This window comes from Panulirus ornatus, chromosome 17 (assembly GCF_036320965.1).
Source record: "Panulirus ornatus isolate Po-2019 chromosome 17, ASM3632096v1, whole genome shotgun sequence".
In the NCBI taxonomy this organism is placed as follows: domain Eukaryota; kingdom Metazoa; phylum Arthropoda; class Malacostraca; order Decapoda; family Palinuridae; genus Panulirus; species Panulirus ornatus.
In genome coordinates, this window is record NC_092240.1 from 56,635,637 (window position 1) to 56,651,813 (window position 16,177).

Below are 16,177 nucleotides of genomic sequence, written 5' to 3' on the forward strand. Positions count from 1 at the left end.
AGCCAACCTTCAAGAGTATTTCCTTTCGTTACTTGCATTGCTGGGTTCTTTAGCTACTTTCTTAAGATCAGCTGATCAGTTATGTCAAGATCTCAAACAGCTGAATGTATAAGACAAAATACACTATCATCATTACCTGAGCTCTCCATGGTCCACCCCACCTTACTTGGTACACTAGCAATAAACATTTATTACCTCTCTTGTATTTGGCATTTGGAGAATAATTCTTTTGTCTTACTGACATCCCCTGAAGCCTCAAGGACACTGAAGACAGAGGTTTCATAAAGATGTCCTCCAAATGGTCATGATCTGTCTCCTCAGTTATAGTATATCTCCCATACAAATGTGAATGAAATATTAATACCCCCAAAACAATGGCCAACAATGCTTTCTCTGTCTGTGCATAGTTTTTTGTCTTGATTATTGATTTAGTTGCATAAGCAAAAGGGTGCTGCTCCTGCAAGATACGTGCATGCAGTGTAAACCCGGTGCATCAGTAGTCATAGTTACATGACTAATTGTTTAAGCTCTCTAAAACATTTGTTTTGAGCTGTATCTCACAGGATTTCAATATGGGTTGTTTGCAGGCTAATTTTTTAAAATCTCTAAAACATTTGTCTTGAGTGGTATCTGATATAGATTTAACAATAAATTCTTTGCAGATTAATTGCTTAAGCTGTCAAAGACATTTATCTTGAGCAGTATCTCATATAAATTCTATATTTTTTCTCAAATGATGCATGTAGGGGTTTATTAATAGTTGATGTTTTGCGGTACAAACTTACCTACATAATTGATCATTCCCATGAAGCATTGTAATTCTGCCTTATTAATGCTAGTTAGGGATGGGAAATTATTGATAATATCCACTTTCTTAAAATCAATTTGAAGAGCTTTCTGTGTCAGTATATGCCCAATATTTTATAATTTGTTAGTTTTTAATTTAACCTAATTACTCTTCAGCTTCAGACTCATATTTCTACATCAGGATAAAACCTTCCATACCCTAGAATTATGTTCATCCTCAGTAATACCATGAACGAAAATATCATTCATGATAATTTCAACTCCCTCTGGATTGTCAAAAATTGTGTGTATTCTTTTCTGATTAATTTCTTGGGCTGGTCTAATACCAAAGGGGTCTAAGAAATCTGGATTTTCCAAAACAGGTGTTAAAAGTGAGTAGCTGGAAAGATTTTTCATCTAATACTGAAATTGCTTTAGCACCTTGTAACTTGGTTCAGATGTCCTCAGTGGTAGGCATTGAGCAATGTTGTCTTTCTAGTTTTTTTCAGAAGTGTAGGATCCCAACATTTCTTTAACTTGTGATCTTTATCCACTGCCACATTACTGTCTACCCAGTCTGTTGGACTAATCTCAAGAACAGCACAGTAAAGAACAATAGCACCATTAAGTATAATCATGATATAGTCCAACAAACCTATGGCCCCAAGTCCCTGGCATCATGGTTGCTAAGAATCTTCAGGTTTCCACCTGACTACTGCTGAAGAGAGGGAGGCCTCAGACAGCAGCAGTACTAGCCCCTCCTGCAGCCTTTCCCTCTCAGTTAAACCTTCCTCTTTTTCTGTACCATTTGTGGTCTCTCTAGTAACCTTTCTTCATTAAAACATCATCTGTCTAGTACCTCTTCTAATGTCTTACTTCCCTTTGAAATAGTTGTCAAATGATGTTCTTGCCAGCCCCTTTCTCATATCCAAGTTGTCACTATCTCCTTTTTCATTTTTTTTTTTTTTGTCGCTGTCTCCCGCGTTTGCGAGGTAGCGCAAGGAAACAGACGAAAGAAATGGCCCAACCCACCCCCATACACATGTATATACATACATCCACACACGCAAATATACATACCTACACAGCTTTCCATGGTTTACCCCAGATGCTTCACATGCCCTGATTCAATCCACTGACAGCATATCAACCCCGGTATACCACATCGATCCAATTCACTCTATTCCTTGCCCTCCTTTCACCCGCCTGCATGTTCAGGCCCCGATCACACAAAATCTTTTTCACTCCATCTTTCCACCTCCAATTTGGTCTCCCACTTCTCCTCGTTCCCTCCACCTCCGACACATATATCCTCTTGGTCAATCTTTCCTCACTCATTCTCTCCATGTGCCCAAACCATTTCAAAACACCCTCTTCTGCTCTCTCAACCACGCTCTTTTTATTTCCACACATCTCTCTTACCCTTACATTACTTACTCGATCAAACCACCTCACACCACACATTGTCCTCAAACATCTCATTTCCAGCACATCCATCCTCCTGCGCACAACTCTATCCATAGCCCACGCCTCGCAACCATACAACATTGTTGGAACCACTATTCCTTCGAACATACCCATTTTTGCTTTCCGAGATAATGTTCTCGACTTCCACACATTCTTCAAGGCTCCCAGGATTTTCGCCCCCTCCCCCACCCTATGATCCACTTCCGCTTCCATGGTTCCATCCGCTGCCAGATCCACTCCCAGATATCTAAAACACTTTACTTCCTCCAGTTTTTCTCCATTCAAACTTACCTCCCAATTGACTTGACCCTCAACCCTACTGTACCTAATAACCTTGCTCTTATTCACATTTACTCATAACTTTCTTCTTTCACACACTTTACCAAACTCAGTCACCAGCTTCTGCAGTTCCTCACATGAATCAGCCACCAGCGCTGTATCATCAGCGAACAACAACTGACTCACTTCCCAAGCTCTCTCATCCCCAACAGACTTCATACTTGCCCCTCTTTCCAAAACTCTTGCATTCACCTCCCTAACAACCCCATCCATAAACAAATTAAACAACCATGGAGACATCACACACCCCTGCCACAAACCTACATTCACTTTTTCATATCTAGCTATAATCTCCACTCATGATTCTAGTTCAAAGGTGTTGTTTGTGCTTATTCCAACATCAGCACACGTGTTGCACACCTCAAGGACCTTGAATCCCCAAATTTTGATGTTATGTGGCTCAAGGCGTGTCTCCTAACTACCACACTTTTCCTCTGTTTCACCTACTGCCCTCCTAATTCTACAGATTTTATATCTTTCTTTGACTATCTAAACTCTTGCCATGAGACTGTGGCATCCTCTCAGTGGTAAACCAAGATCCTCTTCTTCAGAGATTTCAATGTTCACCATCAGAAATAGTTGAATTCCTCTTATACAGATGGTGGAGGGATTGAAGCCCCACTCATGCTCCATTTTCAGTGATTAAGAGCAAATTATTTTCTACCTTACCCATATTCCTGACTGCTATAACCACTCTCCTAATATTGTGGATTTGTTTTTCACTATCTTCAACACATCAAGATGATGATGATGAGGAGGAGAACAAGAGAGAAGAACCCTTCCACCGCTTAGGTCTAGAAGCGACAAAGCAAAATAATATTGTTTTTCACCTCAAGTGCATCCTGTTGTAATTACACAATCTAGCCCCTAATTGCTTCATCTGATCATACTCTCATAAATGTATCTATTTTAATGGCACTTTCTTCTCCAGCAGCCCCTTGTAAGCATAGATACTGGCACCCCAACAAAGTTGACTGGAATAACTTATGTAAATTATTTTCTTACTGATTGGGTGAATTTCACTTTCTTATGTAATGATACTGCTGTTTCCACCAAAAGCATGGCAAAGGTATTCTTGCAAGAATGGAAGTATTAATCCCCTCTTCCTTCGAGATGATCTTTTCATCCAATCCATGATTCAGCTGCTCCTGTTCTGAGGCCATTCAGGCATGGGATCAGGCATGTCGGGTTTGGAAAAACTCTCCTTCTGGCTCCTGTTCAGCTTATATCACTGCCCATAATCACTGCAAGTACGTTATTCAAAGGAAGTGTGATAACCTCTCCTCATAGATATTTCTGGTCTTTAGCTAAGGACATCTCTAGTAGCCTCTGCCGCTTTACCTTTCCTTCACTTTTCTTTTCTGACAGTAGTATAGCTGTCTCTCCTGTAAACAAAGCAAAGCCCATTGGTTCCCATTTCTCCCCTAACTTCACCTTGAATGACTAATATTCCTTCAACCCCTGATGCTCTTCCTACTAATTCTGTGCCCCTCCCCATAATCTCTTTTTGAACTGTCTGTAAAGCACTTCTTTCTTTGGCCACAAGCAAGGCTTATAGTCCTGATGGCATTCACCCCCATGGACTGAAAGAGTATGCGTCTGAACTTGCACTTGTGCTTGCTCATCTGTTCCACTTCTATGTAAAAACCAAAACTTTTCCTTCTTAGAAGCATGCGTTGATATAACCCATCCCTTAGAAGATTGACTGTTCTAACCCCTCTAACTAATGTCCTCTTTCTTTGACATCTACTATTTCCAAAGTCAGTGAATCCCTCCTCGCCTCCCATATTCTCCGACACCTTGAATCTCATAGTCTTCTCTATCATCACCAGTGCGACCTCCATAAGGTGAGATCCATCATTGATATTCTTTCCTATCTTACTAATGTCTGGTCATCATCCCTGAAAGATTTTGAGGAGTCTTATGTAGTTGTCCTTAACATATCCAAAGCTTTCAACAGGGTTTGACATCTGGGTCTCATCTCTGAGCTCTCCTCTTTTGGCTTCCCACACTCACTCTGCTTTTTCATATCTAGCTTCCTCTTCAGCCAATCTATCTCTGTGGTCATTAATGGATCAGCCTCTCCCTGTTTCTCCATCAACAGTGGTGTTCCTCAGGGTTTTGTCCTGTCCCCCAACACTTTTTCCCCTTGTATTAATGATTTTCTCTCGTACACAAGTCACCAAGTGCACTTGTACACTGATTACTCAACACTGCATTCCTCCACATCCTTCAGTTCTGCTCCTTCTTCTCTCACTCGATCTGAATTTTGTCATAACACAACTTCGTCAGTAAAGTCAGACAGAATATCTCATTAGGGTAGATAAAACCTGGTTAAGTTTAATGCTTTAAGACCAGGGTTCTACCCATCTCTCTATCGAAAACTCCTCACAACTCTCGTGTCTCCTTTGATGGTTCTGTAATTCCACCTCTTGACTCAGTGAGCATACTTGATATTTGGTATTACTGTAACATCCATTCTTTCATGGAAACCCCACATTACAGAAGTAACTAATCCTGCCTCCAGGGAACTGGGATTTCTGTTTAGATGTGAAATTTCTTTTCTTATGAACAGTTGATTGGTTTTACAATGGACTGATTTGTCATTGTATGGGGTGCTGCTCTCACATCTGGGATGGTTCTACCTCTGCATCCTTACTTAACAGGATTGATTGGAAGGGAGTCTGACTTGTAAACTTTCATAGGCTAACTTCAAAACTTGACCCTCTTGCCCAATGCTGCAATGTTTTTTCACTTTCCCTCTTCTATAGGTGTTACTTTGGTTTTTGTTTTCAAGGCTTAGTTGCTTGTGTGCCCCCAATACTAGCTAGACCATGTGGTACTTGGCAAGCTGCTGCATTATGTGATTACTGTGTGGATGTTGGCAACTCAAGGGTGGGCTGGTTTATTAAGTGTTTCTTTCCCTACACTTCATATATTTGGAACTCTACATTCTCATGTCTTTCCCAATAACTGTGACCTGGCACATTTTAAGAGACAGCTTTTCACTTGCTGCAAAATTTTGAAAATACTTTCCCTTGTCTCTTCTTTTTTTTCCTTTCATAATCCTCTCTATATTTCAATTAAGATCTGGCCTTGATGTGGACTTTTGTATGTGACTGGAGCCTCCAACATTAAAGAAAAGAATAATTTTATTCTTGCTTTAGTTTTTCTTTTTAAGGAAATATCCATATCTCTTTTTGGGGAAATTGGGCAACTTAGCTGACATTTTAATCAACTTGTAAATTAACCTTTCCCATTAAACATCACAAAGCAATGAACTTATCCTGACATTCAGCTTCTGCTTCATTATTGGTTTAGTTAAACTTATATGAGCTTTGTAAACAGTTTGCAACCAAGGATTACTCAAGCATCTGTACTCAAAAGTGGAGCATCTTTTTCATTCACAGTAAAAAATCTTAACAAATATTTTCAAGTATCATATTTCCTCTTAATCTCACATTTGCCAAGAGGAACAATTGTATGACCACCATAAGTAAATAGTATACACCTTGTTTTCTTTAGTTATGGCTTAAGGTTTAATTTGTCACATATGTATTTAGGAAAAACACATACTTCAGCACCTGTGTTTATTTAAAAGTCTAACTCGAGGTTATCAAATATCAGACATACATTCATCAAAGCAAACTCCTGATTCACATGTCAGCAATTTTATGACCACCATAAGCAGATAGTACACACATTGTCTTCTTTAGTAATGGCTTAAGATTTAACTTGTCAGGTATATATTTGGGAAAAACACTTGCTTCATCACCAGTGTTTATTTGAAAGTCTAACTCAAAGCTGTCAAATTTCAAACATACATTCATCAAAGCAAACAGCTGATCCAGACATCCTTTCCCATTTTCGGACCCACATTGTTCCTTCCCAGTCTCATATTATATGTATGACACCATCTTGCCACCCAAAACACTCCCAATCGACTTACCAGGTAGACCTACCCTCATCTGGAACCACTTACCTTCCTCTCTTCCTACTCACATGCATGCCTTACTCTCTTGATAAATACCACTGCTTTTAGCAGCTTTCTTCTGTCACTGTACATTTGCAGCAATTTCCATAGAGCATCTCTGTCAACTTTATTATATGCTCTCTCCAGATCCATACATGCAATGTACAGGTTCTGTCGTTTCTCTTTCAGTATTTCTCACACACACTGTTCAAAGTAAGCACCTGATCCACACATTCTTTCCTACTTCTGAACTCACATAGTTCCTTCCCAGTTTCAAACTATATGCATGACACCACTCACTCAATCACCACTCTCCTGAACAACTTATCAGGTACACTCAACAAACTTATACCTTTGCAAATTAAACCTTCACTTTTTTCTCCTTGCCTCTATACTGTAGCACAATACAGGCATTTCATCAATCCTTAGGCCATGAGCCATTCATACAATGAAAATCCTAATAAACCAATCATTAACACAGTTGCCCCCTTTCTTGAGAAATTCAACTGAAATCTCATCCACCCCTGCCACTTTGCTACATTTCACCTTACACACGGTTTTTCACTATCTCTTCACTTTTCTAACCTTCTTAGTCTCTGATGCCCATTCTTTCCAGTTATTCCCATCAAGAGGGTAGTCATAGCAAAAGAATCTCCACTTGACCCTGTCGTTACATGCCATCCTTGCATACATCATTCCTCCAGGACTCTTCCACTCTGTTTCCCTGTATCACAGGTGTTCTTCCTCATGTACCAGTCCCTTTAATTGCACTGTCACACACTCTCCTTGTAAGCTTCCCACCTTGCACTCTTTCCCACATGCCCAAACCAACTCAAAGTATTACAGTTCACCCTTTCTACTACTTCATAGTTCATTCCCTTTGCATTCCCAACCATACCATCTCTTATACACCCCCTCATAACCTTTTTCATTTGATCTAGTCTTACCACATGCTCCTATCAAAAGCTCATTTCCACAGACAGGATTCTTGACTTCTGTGACTGATTCTATGCCCATGTTTTAGCTGCAGAGGTCAGGTTTGAGAGGGCTATGATTCTTTGCCCATGTTTTAGCTGCAGAGGTCAGGTTTGAGAGGGCTATGCTCTCCCATATCCTTTCTTCTCTTCCATACACCTCTACCCTTCATGATTTTATTAATTTACTTTGAGATTCAATATTTTCATACAGTTTTTTCTTTTCTGAATAATGGAATTTTGTTATTAATAAAGAAAGATCCCTCAGAGATTAAGTAGTCCTAAAAAGCATTCTGCATATGTGCCAAATATGATGTAATTATTTTGCTAATGTTTTTTTTTTTTTGCTAATTATTTTGCTAATGTATCATCTTTATATATATTTTCTATATTTGACTTCAGGGGGGACAAACTTGTGAAAGAAACAACTAAGGATGTAATTCGTGGATTACTGGTATTGGACCCAGTTCAGCGCTTTACCTGCAAGCAGGTCCTGTCCAGACTCACTGCCATTATTTCGAGCCCCATCATAAAGAACCCACAGGTAATCTGTAGTTCTTGTCAGGTGCTGTGATAAATGACAATCAGTGGTTCTTTGAATGCTTTTCTAGTGTCTACAAAAAACATTGTCCACTCATATATGTTTAAAAGGTGATATGTAGCTAAGGTTTATCATGGGTAAAAGCATAGACACCCTCAAGGTGAAATCATTGCATTTGGCTGCTGAGACTGATGTTTCTAATGGTTTGAGTATCAACAACCTTCTAGAGTGAGTTTTGGCTATCTTGAGGGAATGATGTTTTCTTTATTCTTCCAGGCTGCCACTTCATTTTGGGAATTTTGCTTCTGGGCACTGTATTTCTTCCACATATTTCAGTATAGTTAGCTTTCACTCTTTTAAGGAGGAGAAAGCCTGAATTCTTGCTTTGAAGCAATAAAATGTAGGTACATGAAAGATTTCTCAGCATGCTATGTGCTCAGAATGTATGATCAAGCAGCTGTGTCCTGCAACTCCTCATCAGTACTTCACCTCATTCAGGGGATCAAGATCCTATGGACCCAATATATGGACCTAGAATACTCCAGGAACCTTGCTAATTCCTTGCCAGATGTCTGTATATGGTAAGGAAGGCAAAGGATAGATGACAAAGTACAAAAATGTAAGTGTGACTTTGCCTTTGAAAATGTATGGGGAGGTGGACAAGGTTTTCATAGACATTGTATTAGCTGTTTGTCAGAAGTTTAACCAAAAATTCTTAGCCTAGATATTTACCTGAATTTCTTATTGCTTTTGATTCCATATGCTTATATTTTATCCCTTACTTTGATAACTTTGACTGCTTTTAGGATAACAGAATGGCAATCGTGCAGATGCCTTTAGAGTCTCAGCAAGGAACTTCTTGCTTCAAAGGAATTCATTATTCCTTGCACCTGCATTAGATGCAATTTCAGAGCTGCAAGATTTCCTTAAGAGGAGTCATGTGGTTATATGAACAAGAAACCCTCCTCATGTAAATGGAAATGGAGTTGATAATGTTAGACAGGAAAATAAGAAGGTAATTGTCTATAGATAATGTATTTCAGACACTGCATATTTCCACTCGTATCTCAAGAATACAGGGTAAAGATAGAGCTTGTCAGCACTCAAAGTGCACCTTTTCACCTATATGTATCAGAATATTGCCTCTCTCCTTATAATTGATTAGTCAGCATTCATTCCTTCAGAAATTCAAGTCCAGGCACATTTCCACACTTGCCTTCGTATGAACCTCACACTTGAGTTCTTTCACCATTTTCTATATTTTCTAAGTTTCGTTCATGGGCTGCTTTTCCCTTTCATTCACACCAGTTCCTCTTCCAATACTTTGATTTTATATCCAGAATGGTAATTCCTGAAAACTTATTCCCTAAGTTTGACAACATATGCCACACACAATCAAAGGTAAATTTACTCTTTGTTTCTTGATTATGGATCACAGTACGCTCAAAATATCACGGATTAGTTGCTGAGTAAACAGGTTGGGAAGACAAGATGACTATCCTTCTTTTGGATATGAACATTGGTGGACATGTTACATACAGAGTATTGGTAGATGGACATGTAACATGTAGAGTATGGTCGATGGATATGTTAAATACAAAATACTGGTAGATGGGCATGTTACATACAGAGTATGGTAGATGGACATGTTACATACAGAGTATGGTAGATGGGCATGTTACATACAGAGTATGGTAGATGGACATGTTACATACGAAGTGTGTTAGATGGACATTTTACATATAGAGTATGGTAGATGGACATGTTACATACAGAGTATGGTCAATGGACAAGTTACATACAGAGTATGGTAGATGGACATGTTACATACAGAGTATGGTAGATGGACATGTTACATACGAAGTATGTTAGATGGACATTTTACATATAGAGTATGGTAGATGGACATGTTACATACAGAGTATGGTCAATGGACAAGTTACATACAGAGTATGGTAGATGGACATGTTACATACAGAGTATGGTAGATGGACATGTTACATACAGAGTATGGTAGATGGACATGTTACATACAGAGTATGGTAGATTGACATGTTAAATACAGAGTATGGTAGATGGACATGTTACATACAGAGTATGGTAGATGGACATATTACATACAGAGTATTGGTGGATCGACATGTTACATACAGAGTATGGTAGATGGACATGTTACATACAGAGTATGGCAGATGGACATGTTACATACAGAGTATGGTAGATGGACATGTTACATACAGAGTATGGTAGATGGACATGTTACATACAGAGTTTGGTAGATGGACATGTTACATACAGAGTATGGTAGATGGACATGTTACATACAGAGTATGGTAGATGGACATGTTACATACAGAGTATGGTAGATGGACATGTTACATACAGAGTATGGTAGATGGACATGTTACATACAGAGTATGGTAGATGGACATGTTACGTACAGAGTATGGTAGATGAACATGTTACATACAGAGTATGGTAGATGGACATGTTACATACAGAGTATTGGTTGATGGACATGTAACATGTAGAGTATGGTCGATGGATATGTTACATACAGAGTATGGTAGATGGACATGTTACATACAGAGTATGGTAGATGGACATGTTACATACAGAGTATGGTAGATGGACATGTTACATACAGAGTATGGTCCATGGACATGTTACATACAGAGTATGGTAGATGGACATGTTACATACAGAGTATGGTAGATGGACATGTTACATACAGAGTATGGTAGATGGACATGTTACATACAGAGTATGGTAGATGGACATGTTACATACAGAATATGGTAGATGGACATGTTACGTACAGAGTATGGTAGATGAACTTGTTATATACAGAGTATGGTAGATGGACATGTTACATACAGAGTATGGTAGATGGACATGTTACATACAGAGTATGGTAGATGGACATGTTACATATAGAGTATGGTAGATGGTCATGTTACGTACAGAGTATGGTCAATGGACATGTTACATACAGAGTATGGTAGATGGACATGTTACATACAGAGTATGGTAGATGGACATGTTACATACAGAGTATGGTAGATGGACATGTTACATACAGAGTATGGTAGATGGACATGTTACATACAGAGTATGGTAGATGGACATGTTACATACAGAGTATGGTAGATGGACATGTTACATACAGAGTATGGTAGATGGACATGTTACATACAGAGTATGGTAGATGGACATGTTGCATACAGAGTATGGTAAATGGACATGGTACATACAGAGTATGGTAGATAAAATTTTCATGAATGCTAACCAGTAAGGATTAGCTAGGCCTCAGGCTTCAGCAAGTGAATACTGTACATTACACTGAGACTACAGCCATACTAATTATCGTTATTTCAGTAGCAGTAAAGAAACCAATTATTTCAGTTGCCTACTTTCTGATACAGGATTGTCTGCAGAGTTTCTCTTTGGATTGACTGATGCCATAAGAGCTTTCATTTGCAGTTCTATGGTAAGAAACTTACTAGTCATTTCTTATTTTGTCACTTCAAATTTTTCAAATGATTAGTTCCCCTAAACACCAATCTCTTTGTCAAAATTATCCAAAACTCTCAACGAGACCTTAAATTAACTTAGACACCTGTGGATTTACCAGCTATACTGGCCAAGAAAAACTAAGTATAGTTGTGTGAGTTTAAAGTGAACTTTTAACAGCAGAACAGGGGTTGTAGTCATTTTTGTAGAATGAAATATTGAGTTTGGAAGCATTACTGTGAAAAACATTCTGATAAAGTCATCTTAAACTAGTTATAAGCACCACTTGATACTGTTTTCATTCATTGTGTCAGGGATTTAGACAAATAGTGAAGGCCATTGATGGATAAGGAACTTCCTTTCAGCCCTTACTTGCTGGCAATAATCTCCCTCTTTCTTTTGATGGACCTTATCTTTACAGTTGATGTGGGACTGTTCTTTGACATAGAAGTGAATGATTTACACTTATTAGATCACATCATAGAAATGACTACAGCTTATATATGTATAGTGTGGAAATATGTGAATGAGATTTTTTTTATTTTACATGATTAGAGGATCTAGTCATGGACAGAAGTCCACATCAAGACCAGGCTTTAATTGAAATATTGAGGTTAATCAAAGAGGAAAAAGAAACACAAGGGAAAGTATTTAAAAATTTTGGAGGAAGTGAAAAACCTGTATTTTAAAATGTGCAAGGTCATATTTATTGAGAAAGACATTAGAGAATTGAGAGTTCCAAAGCTTCGAGGTGTAAGGAAAGAAAGTTATCAAAATGGCCCACCCTTGTGTTGTCAATGGCCACTTAGTTATCATGTTATGCAGCATCTTGCCAAGTACTTCATCGTTGAGCTTGTAGTGGGAACACAGAAGCAGCCAGCTCTCAGGAGCAAAAACTAAATAATACCTATAGAACAGGTAAAGTGAACCAACATTGTGATGTAGGGCAAGTGCTTTGAAATTAGCTTGGGAAAGTTTATAAGTCTGACTGCTTTCTACTCAACTCTGTCATGTAAGGATGCAGAGCTAGAACTATCTCAGATGTGAGAGCAGTACTTCACACAAGAACACATCAATCCTTTATAAACAAGGCAACTGTCCAGAGGAAAAGGAATTTCAACATCTAAACAGGACTTCTAGCCTCTTAGAGGTAGGCTCAGCTATTTCTTTATTGTGAAGTTTCCAAGATGGAGTGGATGTTGCAGTGATACCAAGTGTCTTGGAGGCATTAAACAACCAGATTTCATGTATCCCACTGAGGTATCCTGTCCAAGTTTGGCTTCATTGAGGAAGTTGTATTGAGTGAAAAAGTGACACAACTGTTAAAGGCAAGAGCACATTTAGTGACATGATGACAGAATAGATTGGAAAGTCATTAGTGAATGGGTTTTTGATACAAAATGAAATGAGGTTATGAAAGATAATAACTTAGAGGCAAGTATGAAACTTTTCTGAGAGTACTGCAAAGAATCAGTGGATTGCTACCAGACTGAAAGGAAAAGTTGTGGAAAATGGATGATGCCTGCAGGCAGAAAACAAGTTGATGAATCAAAAAGGAGTTTGGGAAGAGGGAAAAGGTTAGCAATGAGTGAAGAAGGCAGACACATATCACCATCCCTTTTGATATGTGGTCCTGACACAGAGAGGTGGCTAGCTTTTTAGGCACTACTGGAAACCAATAAAATAGGGTCTTGGGATGGAAGTGAGAAAATAAGTAATGTGTCCTAGACTATAGTTACTTATTACTAGTATTGTTTTTTCAAGTTAGAACTTAGTCAAGAATGCTGTCTTAATTGTCCATATTTGTAAATCATATGTGGAAGTACTGTTGATACAAGCTTTGTTGTTAAGAAAGTTCTAGTCATTTTGTATCTGATACACTGTATGTTGCAAGATTTAGAGCAGAAAAGTCCTTGCAGTTTCTTGCTGAAGATTTTTTTTTTTTTTCTTTTTGCTTTGTCACTGTCTCCCGCGTTTGCGAGGTAGCGCAAGGAAACAGACGAAAGAAATGGCCCAACCCACCCCCATACACATGTATATACTTATGTCCACACACGCAAATATACATACCTGCACAGCTTTCCATGGTTTACCCCAGACGCTTCACATGCCCTGATTCAATCCACTGACAGCATGTCAACCCCGGTATACCACATCGATCCAATTCACTCTATTCCTTGCCCTCCTTTCATCCTCCTGCATGTTCAGGCCCCGATCACACAAAATCTTTTTCACTCCATCTTTCCGCCTCCAATTTGGTCTCCCACTTCTCCTCGTTCCCTCCACCTGTGACACATATATCCTCTTGGTCAATCTTTCCTCACTCATTCTCTCCATGCGCCCAAACCACTTCAAAACACCCTCTTCTGCTCTCTCAACCACGCTCGTTTTATATCCACACATCTCTCTTACCCTTACGTTACTTACTTGATCAAACCACCTCACACCACACATTGTCCTCAAACATCTCATTTTCAGCACATCCATCCTCCTGCGCACAACTCTATCCATAGCCCACGCCTCGCAACCATACAACATTGTTGGAACCACTATTCCTTCAAACATACCCATTTTTGCTTTCCGAGATAATGTTCTCGACTTCCGCACATTCTTCAAGGCTCCCAGAATTTTCGCCCCCTCCCCCACACTATGATCCACTTCCACTTCCATGGTTCCATCCGCTGCCAGATCCACTCCCAGATATCTAAAACACTTTACTTCCTCCAGTTTTTCTCCATTCAAACTTACCTCCCAATTGACTTGACCCTCAACCCTACTGTACCTAATAACCTTGCTCTTATTCACATTTACTCGTAACTTTCTTCTTTCACACACTTTACCAAACTCAGTCACCAGCTTCTGCAGTTTCTCACATGAATCAGCCACCAGCGCTGTATCATCAGCGAACAACAACTGACTCACTTCCCAAGCTCTCTCATCCACAACAGACTTCATACTTGCCCCTCTTTCCAAAACTCTTGCATTCACCTCCCTAACAACCCCATCCATAAACAAATTAAACAACCATGGAGACATCACACACCCCTGCCGCAAACCTACATTCACTGAGAACCAATCACTTTCCTCTCTTCCTACACGTACACATGCCTTACATCCTTGATAAAAACTTTTCACTGCTTCTAACAACTTGCCTCCCACACCATATATTCTTAATACCTTCCACAGAGCATCTCTATCAACTCTATCATATGCCTTCTCCAGATCCATAAATGCTACATACAAATCCATTTGCTTTTCTAAGTATTTCTCACATACATTCTTCAAAGCAAACACCTGATCCACACATCCTCTACCACTTCTGAAACCACACTGCACTTCCCCAATCTGATGCTCTGTACATGCCTTCACCCTCTCAATCAATACCCTCCCATATGATTTACCAGGAATACTCAACAAACTTATACCTCTGAAATTTGAGCATTCACTCTTATCCCCTTTGCCTTTGTACAATGGCACTATGCACGCATTCCGCCAATCCTCAGGCACCTCACCATGAGTCATACATACATTAAATAACCTTACCAACCAGTCAATAATACAGTCACCCCCTTTTTTAATAAATTCCACTGCAATACCATCCAAACCTGCTGCCTTGCCGGCTTTCATCTTCCGCAAAGCTTTTACTACCTCTTCTCTGTTTACCAAATCATTTTCCCTAATCCTCTCACTTTGCACACCACCTCGACCAAAACACCCTATATCTGCCACTCTATCATCAAACACATTCAACAAACCTTCAAAATACTCACTCCATCTCTTTCTCACATCACCACTACTTGTTATCACCTCCCCATTTGCCCCCTTCACTAAAGTTCCCATTTGCTCCCTTGTCTTACGCACTTTATTTACCTCCTTCCAGAACATCTTTTTATTTTCCCTAAAATTGCTGAAGATAAGCATGGTTTTTATTCACTTGTGCAGATATACACAATTGTGATCCTTTTACTGTAAAATTCTTTTTCTTATACTGGCTGTCCCAAGAGGGAATAGCAATATGATAAGACTTTGATAAAGATTATGGGAAAAATATATCTATTGCAACTAAATGTTTCAGGTTGTTCCAGAAGTAGGAGGTATGGAAGAAGATAAAACTACAAGCATTAAAGGAACCTCAAATGACCTCCAGACCAAGGATGGGTCTCTTAACTGCGACAGCTTAGACAATTGTTTTAGAAATGGTATCAACATCTCTAACAGAGTAAAGAGATCTGGAGATAAAGATGGTGAGAATCAAGCAAAATACAACTTGGATCATTTACTCCTTCGAGTTGCACAGCAGGTTTGTATACACTATTATACCCTGAGACCTACAATCAGGTTGAGAAATACTCCTATTCATGAGTGAGTTCTATTTCAGTAAAACATTTCAGATTGATTTATCCATTATCAATGCTGATTTTCCAATTGATTACCATTTTACCTTACCTTATTTTCCTGCCCTAGGAATCTTTTCTCTGGAGCTATTTCAGTGCTCAGGAAGCTATCCATGTCCACTGGTTGGGATAGCAGGTCAAGGAGTGTGGTGATGTGTATGTCTTTGTGTATGTCTTTGAATGCAGTATA

General features: G+C 39.1%; 1 protein-coding gene across 2 annotated transcripts in view; it reads left to right on the forward strand.

The window, feature by feature from the left end:
• The window catches only part of LOC139754817 (uncharacterized), a 126,410-nt gene that overhangs the window by 97,274 nt on the left and 12,959 nt on the right, over positions 1 to 16,177 (forward strand). For both annotated transcript variants that reach the window (XM_071672668.1, XM_071672667.1), the window contains exons 8-9: positions 7,942 to 8,083; positions 15,669 to 15,893. In XM_071672668.1, the coding sequence (XP_071528769.1) occupies positions 7,942 to 8,083; positions 15,669 to 15,893 (367 nt within the window). The remainder of the gene's footprint in view (positions 1 to 7,941; positions 8,084 to 15,668; positions 15,894 to 16,177) is intronic.